Genomic DNA, 9,706 nt, shown 5'->3' on the forward strand with positions numbered 1-9,706 from the left:
TTGAGCAGGCTGTGCTGGAAGTGGGAGCAGATGTGATCTTTCAAGGCTGACAAACCATTTTTCATCGCGCATTTACTTGCAGATATGCTACTTAAAAATTTCTGTCTTTGCTAAAACTGAAAAAATTGGTATTCATTTAACTTCTGCATCCTGATACTCAGCTGGGAGCACCTTCTGACCAGCCAAGGAGAATTGGTTTCAGTCTAGTTTCTGGAATCCTTTGGTGCTTAAGTGAAAGTGCAGAACTGGACGTTCAGTTGGTGCTTTTAGCCCTGTGCTGTGAAAAGCGTATGGAAATAAACAAAACCAGTGCACTCAAAGCAATCTGTTTATTTCAGCCACTTTTCTGAACAGGTGTGGGTAGGTGAGGCACAGCAGTGAAGCAATTTGTCTTCATATATCCTAAATACAAACGACTCAAGGTGCAAACAGGAGGGGGTGGGCATGGAGGAACCAGAGGAAAATGAGGTTTCTTGCTGCTGCATGCACCTCTCTATTTTGATGTGAGACCAAATTCCCTGTAATATCACTGCTGGCAGTGAAGCACCTTTCTTCCTCCTGCTTTTCTCTTCCAGTTACCAGAGGTGAGAGTGCTGGAAGACAGTAATTAATGCTATACTCATGTCTTGAAGACTCCAGCTTGGCAGTGAGCACTCACAAATAGGATCCTAGGCAGTGCCCACTGTTTTCCTTAGAAATGGAAATGCTCATGGTACCCTGGTGTTATGCAAAAAGTTTTGCTAGCAATACAGCAGTCTAGAAAAGTTGTGGCATCTGGCTGCAGCTGTACTTAAAACTATGCTTTTGGGAAAGTTTTCTGGGTCAATATGCTGCTATTTATGTAATTCTAGCATTTTGCTCTCAGAATGTATTACTGTATGAAATGGAACAGAAATGTAACTCAAGGTAATTGTATTGTGCAAAATACTAACACGGTGTGTTCTTGCCCACCTGAGTGGAGCAGGCCTGGTGTGGGTGCTGGCAGAAAGGGGGCTTTGTTAGCAATACTGTGCACTGTTAAGCATGATAGATATGTTCCTTAATTAGCACCTGGACAACAGGTATTTGATGACCCATCAAAACATCTTTTTGGGCTAGTCAGTCCAAATGCCTTCCAGTTTATACAATCCTGTCTTTTCTAAGGAAAAGCAGAGATTAATTTTGTTGTTACCAACTTGGAGACTCTTCAGGGATGTTCTTGGCGATCCGTATGGGGCTGCAGAACTGGGACATTCTGTGCTTTGTTTCCAATGCAGGCTAAGGGTTAAAGCCTTTACTGGTCATAGCTTGGAGCACCTTGAAGCCCCATCACCTCCATTCACAGGTGTTCCTGGCATGGACACAAAGCCACCAGGAGGCTGCCTCCTGCAGTCCTTCCAAGCAGAGCTGGATGTGCATTTCTAAAAGGGAAGACACTAATGAATGCATAAGAGAAACCCCTACCAAAAGCTCTGAAGCTTTTGAAGCCTGAAGCTGAGGAATAACTACTCTACAGCTGGCTTGATTAAATGGCCATTGAAGATGATGTAAACATCAGACTCCTCACTATAGATGGCGTTTTCTCTCTCCCGCTTGAACATCCTCACCCAGACCTCGTCTCCCTCCTGCAGGTCCAGCATCAGGCTCTGGCTCTGCATGATGCTCCGGTCGCTGGGCTGGGCATAGAGGATCACCATCTCCTCCTCGTTCTTCATCAGGTGCAGATAGGTCTCCTTGAAGTTCCAAGTGTGGACATTGAGGCTGAAGTAGTAGATTCCTGGCACGTAGCAGAAGAACTTCCCTGAGAACATGTTGAAATGCTTGTAGAGGTTCACAAACTCGGTGTCGAAAATGACGTGCTGGAAGTAGTCTGAGCTATGCAAGGGCTTTCTGCGACCCACTGAGAAGGCAGCATAGAGCTGCTTGCATGAATGGCCTTGGGGGCCAGGCTGGCCTTTCTGGCCCTTTCGTCCATTGAAACCACGTAGCCCTCTCTCTCCTTCCTTCCCAGTTGCTCCAGGGTACCCTTTTTCTCCCATTTCCCCCTTCTCACCTGCAAACATAAAACAGAAGATGCCAGACACCATCAGCCTCTTTATTCTCAGAAGCATGCCAGGTGAAAGCTTGGTCTTCCTGAGTTCACAGTGCTGATGCACAAAATACTGAAGTAGTGAAACTCCATTACCTGACCAGATTACTTACACAGATCCAGCTGAATGCACAGCCCCTCCATGCACAGCTTAGGGCAACAAAGGTTTGGCGAAAGATTTGGCTTAAGTCTGATTTGGGCCTTGGAGAGGCTTTGTCTGGTCTGCATGTCTCTATGCATAGCACTCCCTGACATATCTCCTATATTATGTGTTTAATTATTAAGGTCTTACTTTGTAAGACAAAGCATATGAAATGGAAAAAGTGAGTGAGAATTTCTACTTGTTCTTCATTTCTTATTCTGAGGAACAACTTTTTGGATGACATTTGTATCTGTTTTTTAGTACGATGTAACTTGAGTTCTCACTGACTCCATTTTCTGATGGATTAGAGCTTGTTGCCACTTCTTATTTGTGCGCACACAGCCTGTGCTGTGACACCCCTTGGGTAAATAAATCAGATGAGTTTCGTGGTGTAGGAAAGAGCACAATCTGCCAGATGATGTGCAAGCAAGATGGAGGAAGGATGTTATGGCCTTGGTCACCTCTACCCACCTTTGAGGATGGTGATGTCTATGGTTGGCTGCACTTTGGGTACCGAGGAAGCAGGATCACTGCTCATCCTCGTGTATCGTGAGGAGACGATGGAGACGGGCTGCTCTGAGGGTCCGCAGCATCGCACACACGACAGGCGCCGTGGCTCCCGCCTCGGCAGGTCCTGCACTGCTGTGGAGCTGGAGATGGACACCAGGAGCAGGAGGAACAGGGCGCTCATCTTCATCTGAGACAGCTGGAGCGGGCAAAGAGCAAACGATTAACATGGTGATTCGGATCAGAGCAGCTGATGGGCCATCTGCTAATGTTGCCGCAAGGTGCTTTTCTGATTAATTATTAGCTTATCTTGTAGTGGCACTAGGAGACTCCAGGTAGGAAGGGTTCCCCACAGCATACTGTTTACAAGCAACGGAAAAGGCAATCCTCATTATGTATTACTTATGGTTGAAAAATCTTTCAAGAGACTACACATAAAAGCAGGAAAGAAAAAAGCATTTTGAGATTAGAAGTGAAGGCTGTGGTCCTTAAAGGTGTAGCAAGCACTGCTCACGGTGCTGTTGCTGTCTGGCTGAGGTTGGAAGTGCCCTTGCAAGAGGCTCTGGGTAAAAAGTGGCTCTCAGTAACTGTTTCATGTTTTGCTGTCCTGAAAAAATGAAAAATCAGATGCAGAGAATGAAACTTCATAGGAATGTCTGACCAATTTTTTTTTTATTTTTTTTATTTTTTTAAGGAAAGTGCTGGTGGAAAAATGAACTTAAAAAGTAAAAGCATTTCTCTTTTTAGATGGTTTCTTACCCTTTTGCTGGTGATCTTTCTGCCATGACCTTGCCAAGTGGTTTGTGGCTTTGACTGTGTCCATTTGCTTTTCTTAGCATAATTCCTCTGTACGTTTCCTATTTTTATTTTCCAGTGTGCAGAACAGAGAGCCAAATATCTGTAGCAGGCATGGACCAAACTGGGGCTGGTTTTCCACAAACAGTAGGGTGAGAACATCTACTGCGTTTTCAGCTGATATCGGCAAGCTCCAAAAACGTTTCTGGCGGTGACTGGTGAGTGAGTTTTTGCTCTGAGCTCCCCTCTACCCTCCATCTAAGGAGGGAATGGAGATGGTGGCAGGCAAGTGCCTCCTCATACCATGCGTAATTAGTGTCATTCTGCTCATTGTGGTGGTTTTTCATACTAGACAGGATTTGAAATTATGCCTTTTTGGACCTTATCCAAAGTCCAATTAGTGAGATGGACTTTTGCTGACCTCAGGCTGGGAACAGCTAGAAGAGCTCCTCTTCTACCAGCTCTAATTCCTGGAATAGGTGGGGATGGCAATGCCTAGAAATCCTTGCTTTCAGAAATGGAAAAATGAGCATTTTGCAGAGGGAGAGAAGGTATTTACCCATGAGTTACACAAAGGCTTCACTGGGTACGCCATGGATTAGTCGAGAAAGTATGGGAAAAGAAGAAAAATGATTAGTTTGGAGCAAGGTACTTGGATTGTATAGTCATTGTTGGGAGACGTTTTCTTCCAGTTCTTACCTGCCCCAAAAGAGCTGTCATTCACACCTTTTATTACTTGGTGTAATCCAGCTCCCTGGAAACTAGATGAATACTTATTAGCAGCGATATAATAACTTTGCTCCTGACAGCAGTGAAAGTTCTTTCATCAAACCTGTCATAACTTGAAATGATCTTTCTAGTTGTAATTGTACCTTATTCTAGGTACAAGTCTGAGGGATTAATGTTCCTCTGTATCAGTGTTCAGGGCCTGAATTCTCATTTTCATTAAGTCCTTTTTAATTTTCATTCAGTCCTTAAGCCGTCTTTGTGCTGCCAACCAGGACCAGAAATGCAATGTGCGCCTAAACGGACAGCATATCATAAATAAGCAGCCTGTACGTGACCAGAACAAAAAGCTTGAACTACAGAGAGTGTTTGGGGTCCAAGTAATGTTTCTGGGGTCTCCTTTGCAGTGATTAAAGCCTGTGCATACATATATGTATATATGTAATGGTCTCAGGAACACCACATATTCACTCAGAGACCCAGACAACTGGGGCCAACATATCCTCCATGGGACTAAAAGCTATTTAGTCCTTGGGACTGTAGATAGTCAATACCCTGGGGATAAATTCTAAGGCATTTGATTACATTAGCTGAACATTAAAATTGGAGGACATAATTGCTCATAATACCTTCATGAAGGAGAAAGAGCATTCATTACGAGGGGCATTCATAATGGGTGGCAGGCAAAGGCTTCATAAATATGAAGAAATTGCTTCTACATTTTTATAGGCCATTATTCTCTTTAAGATGAATGTTGTTCCTATTTTTAGACGTGGCTCAAGGAAGAGAAGTCGGGGTGAAAAATCAGTGTTCAGGTTATGCACCTTTTACACTACTATAATCCAAGCACCCATTGAGGAAATTGTGTCCGTTTGCATGATTCATGAAGAACAATTACTCAAGTTGTTGGCGAGAAATTGCGTTTGGAAAATGAAGCCAACCAGGCACAAATCCAGTCAATTCAGGGCATCCTGATCTGACACCAAGGCATCGCACACATTTTCCTTCATGGTTTTATATTCCCAAGCAGCTCAATCTTGGAAGTGGTCAGATGTGCATTTGGGCCAACCTAATTTTTTTGTGTGCATGTATGTGTCACTGTCCTCCCTACTGAATACAGAAACGTGTACTTGGTTGCAAAGTATTTGATTAGTTGAAGCTTTGGTGATGTGTGCAAATAAACAGTTTCAGTTTTACAGTTTGCTTGTAACAGTCAGGGAAGGAGAGGAGAAGTAAAACAGAAATGAAATGGAGAGATGGGAGTCTGAGAAGACTGAAAGAGGAATCCAGTGTTATGGGGTTCAGGTTGAAACGCATCCAACTTTAAACCAGAGGAATGAAGTGTGCAACAGGAAAGGAAATAAACTACTAAGGATTTCCATATAACAAGACCATGTCAATCTGAAGAAAAGAAATGATTTGGGCAAAATTTTGGAGGAGAAGCTTTTTGTCAAATGTGGTGATGGTGGATTTGACATTTATCCCTTTCAGGAGGCAGTGAGCAAGGAGCTCAGCACTGCTCTGCTCCAGGGAAAAATCTTCTGCTGGCTTTGGAAACTATGGGGTCTGTAAATGTTTCACCTGGACAGAAGAGGAGGTTCTCAGCCTTTCCTTTCCCAAAACCATTTCTCCACTTCAGCTTCTTTGGCTCTTCTTTGAGCTTGAGTTCATATTGTAACAGTTGATAGAAAAATGAGTGAAACATTTCCGTTGCAAATCTTGTGGCGACATTCAGAAAAATGTGAATTATTTGGATGTTTCCTGTGCTTCCTGCAGAATGCTTGGGGAGTAGGAAGCTCGTTGTGAGGCCAGCCATTCAGCTGGTTCAGGTGTAACACATAATGCTAAGATAAATGAGCTTACTCTCCCCAGAATGCTTCCAAACCTCCCCATGCCATAGCTACAGAACGCCACACAACCAGCAGCTCCAGGCCAGAACTGACCAAGATACGAAGGAAGAAGAAATTCTCTCTATATTAAATGGGTGTAGCAGTATTTAGCAATATTTTGGCAAATAATGAAGATTTAGGAATCATGAAATGAGACACTGAAATCTGACAAAAGCAGTTAATTTCATGGCATTTTCACGCTGACAGTGGCCGATGGTTGGTTGAGTTCATAGTAATGTTAGAATATATACTGCTGTTGGAGGGCTGTTTGAATGTACTAGAGGGTTTCTTTGGCTGGAACTATACTATAGATAAGGTTAATAAGACTGTCTTTTTTGTTTTTGTTTTTGTTTTTTTGTCCCTTCTCTGAATCTGAGAAGATGGATCAGTTTACAATACAAAATATAAACCAATGGGCATTTTATCTATGTCTCAAAACTACTGGTTTTCCTGCAACACCTGTAATTCCTGATGTCTTCCTGCTGAAAAAAGCAAATTTCTTCCAGAACTTTAGGAATGCCACAAACATTTGTGAGGGAAGGACAAAAAACATTTGTTTCTATTCTGGGAGTTAAATGAGGTGATGTTTCAACCTGTATGCAACTTATTTAAATATATTTGCTTGGCACTGAGAGCACCTTGATTGATTTCTTGGTTCATGATTGAGTTTAATCTTGCAGCTCAAAGTAGTAGCTTATGTATGAGATGCATTTGCTCATGCAAAGCTTTTTAATGACACTGTATTCCTGAAGAATTTTAACACTTCCATATAAAGCACCACATCTGGGCAACAGCAAGGACAAAAAAAAAAAAAAAAAAATCCCACAATAACTGCAAAAATAGCTTACTTGCTCTGTACATGGAGAAAAACAAAAAGAAACAAAGCAAATTCGTCTGGGGGCTGAACCAAAGAGAACTCCCCTGTATTAGCAATGTGGGGTCAGCAGAGTATAAACCATGGTGGGTTGCCTTCAGCTCTGCAAGCAGCCCCTATGGGATCTGCTGGGCTTCTCCTATCACAGGCTAGCAGTACAGATCTGCATTAACCCACTATAGGGCCCTGCTTTCACTGGCAGGAGTGTGGGTATGTTATGTCCTTACCTTGCAGGGGCACTTGGAGATTAAATCCCAGCCATCGCTGTGCTGAGCTCATGCACTGCAAGCAGGAAGAGTTCATGAGGCAGAAATCATTCTTGGATCTTGGAGTTGTGCTTTAAATTTTTGCTAACGTTTTACTTCCTGTTATTGCTATGGCTTCACTTGGAAAAGCAATCTATGACTGTCTTTGCTCTGAATTCACTGTACACAGGACAACACCAGCCACTGCCCATTTTAATTAGTGATAAATGTGAGCCAAAAAAACCCATGAGGGCGGTTAAGATTAAAACCCTGCTTGTGCTGCAGGGATGGAAAACACATGGATGTGTCAGCTTCGGACCTTGGCACAATTCCAGAGACAGAAATCATTCAGCTTCTGCTTTTTTACCTTTTGTCTCCTTGCACACCCTGAGCTCCTTGTTGCTCCAGCCTTCCTAGCATTGCTAAGAAGCAGGAAACAAAGCAGTGCTGAGGCCGCTCCTGTCTGGATGCTGGAGTTCCTCTTGAAAACTATTTGTTTGAGATTTTTTGGTTTTTTTTGCTTTTCCCCAGGAGGATCTAAAATTTTTTCATGAGTCCAAAACTATGGAGGAGAGTCAGTGCTGAGCATGGGGCAGTTCTGCTCCAACTCAGTGCTGCAGAGGTGCCCTTCAAACTGGACATCAGCAGCCCATGTGCAGCCATGGAGCGACTTCAAGTCTTGCAGATGAGAATATTTGGATCCTGAAGAGCAGCATGGTTTAAAAGTTTCCACTGGTTTGCAGATGACCTTGTTAACGCCCTCTTGTCTGCAGTGTTTGTACATTGCACTGGGGTGAAGAAGGGTTGGGAGCAATGCTGGGGACATCTCGAGCCTTGTGAGCTGGCTGGGAATGGAGGCACAGCCAGGATCTGGCCACTGAGAGGCCCAGGAATGTTATCGTATCCACAGTTTGCAATGGCTGCTGGGATGCTGGTCAGTTTCTAGATTTTCTGGGTAGTTCTATTTTTGGATGAATTTTGGTGTACGGATGAAGTCCCTGATACACCCACCCAGGGATTGGATCAATCCCAATGATGTGCAGCAGCATCCCTGCAGGACGACCATGATGCCACATGCACATCCCACCCATGCACATAGGAAGAGGTGAGGATCCCAAGCAAAGCCCTTCTCCTGTTGCTGCATGCACCCAGGCCCAGGGAATTGCATGGATTTAACATAGGTGCCCTGCAAAGCACCCTGTGGGAAGAAGGTGTGCCTGTGTGGAAATGGATGGGTACACATGGGCACCAGCATCTTCACACTACAGGCAGCTATTGCACATCACAACGAGGCAGCAAAAGGATTTTTTCTGGCTCCTAAACAAACACCCATCCCAATGCAAGCCTAGACAGTGATTCAACCCCATGCTGCCGCCACACCAGCCCACTTGCAGTGAAATCATTGGCAGGGCAGCTTCTCCCATGGAGCAAAGAAAACTGGTGAGGTGAATGGCACCAAGAATCCTTCACCTATCATAGCTGAAAGGCTCATTCTTGGGCATGGTTTTGCTCCATCCTGCCCCAGCTGCAGCCCCATCCTGAGCACAACCAGACCGTGTGCTGCTCAGTGATGCTGCAGCTGAGGGTGGGTGTGGAAGCAAGCAACATTAGCAGAAACAAACTGCAGCTGGTGTAGCAGTAACCTGACCTTGTGCTTCTTTCTCCTGCTGTGGTGAAGCAAAAGAGAGGAAGCAGTGTGGGCAGAGACCACCTTTTGCTATGACTCACCCCACGCAACCTGCTTCTGCAGGGTGGGAATGCTTTGTTCCCCATAGCAATAGTATTTTTCTCCCAACTTATTCAGACCCGTTTAACTTACCTTGTGACTCAAAACCCTGTCTCTTACTTTCCTTGCTGTTGCTTAGCAGAATGCATAATATGAAAGCTGCCGTTCATTCAGGTTCTTCAGTCCTACGCAGCTGCTGCAGCTTCCTAGCTGGAGTCCAAATGAAACACTGAAAGTTCGTCCTGCTCCTTATGAAATCCAGCAGCGAGGTTGTTTGCAAAAGCTATTTTTTTTTCTTGGTTCTTTGCTTGCATCAACTTGTGCAGAGTTTCTGTGCTTTTGTCCTACTATGGTTTCCCTACAATGCTCAGCCAGTCTGTCTGCTTGCACAGTGCCTCACACAATGATGGAAATGAAAACCAAAAAAGTTTGTGAATAAGGGGAAAAAAAAAAAAAAGAAAAAAAAGAAAAAAGCCACAGACCCAAAACCACATTGAATGTTCCAGCCAAAGGAGAAAGTGCTGGGATCACATGGAAATAATTTTTCTTTGGGAGATTTCAGCATCATTTTGGGCAGTAGAAAGGAGAATGAAAAATAGACAGTGAAAGCTCAGGTTTTTATACAGCTCTTTTCCAGAGAAGCAGGTTTAGGGACCATCTCAAGAAGGTGATGTGTGGCAGCAGCACCTTCCCAGTGCAAAATTATGCTGGTTTCCCTCCCTTTCTTAAAGGTC

At 44.0% G+C, this 9,706-nt stretch overlaps 1 protein-coding gene across 1 annotated transcript; it reads right to left on the reverse strand.

Moving 5' to 3' along the window:
• Positions 1–344: 344 nt before the first annotated feature.
• C1QTNF8 (C1q and TNF related 8) lies at positions 345–7,317 on the reverse strand. The gene is made up of 3 exons (XM_042827966.1): positions 7,229–7,317; positions 2,682–2,916; positions 345–2,032 (listed from the first exon to the last, which is right to left on the reverse strand). Exons 2-3 carry the CDS (start codon positions 2,905–2,907, stop codon positions 1,485–1,487), a joined length of 774 nt encoding a protein of 257 aa, XP_042683900.1. The 5' UTR covers positions 2,908–2,916; positions 7,229–7,317; the 3' UTR covers positions 345–1,484.
• Positions 7,318–9,706: the final 2,389 nt, after the last annotated feature.

This window comes from Centrocercus urophasianus, unplaced genomic scaffold (genome assembly GCF_019232065.1).
Source record: "Centrocercus urophasianus isolate 14NV4802_14NV808 unplaced genomic scaffold, USGS_Curo_1.0 seq_29, whole genome shotgun sequence".
Lineage (NCBI taxonomy): Eukaryota > Metazoa > Chordata > Aves > Galliformes > Phasianidae > Centrocercus > Centrocercus urophasianus.

Coding starts and splice junctions, on each gene's coding strand:
- C1QTNF8 (XM_042827966.1), bottom strand. CDS start 2,907: ATGAAGATGAGCGCCCTGTTCCTCCTGCTCCTGGTGTCCATCTCCAGC. Junction 2,033..2,681: donor AGACATCACCATCCTCAAAG/GTGGGTAGAGGT, acceptor TTATGTTTGCAG/GTGAGAAGGGGGAAATGGGA.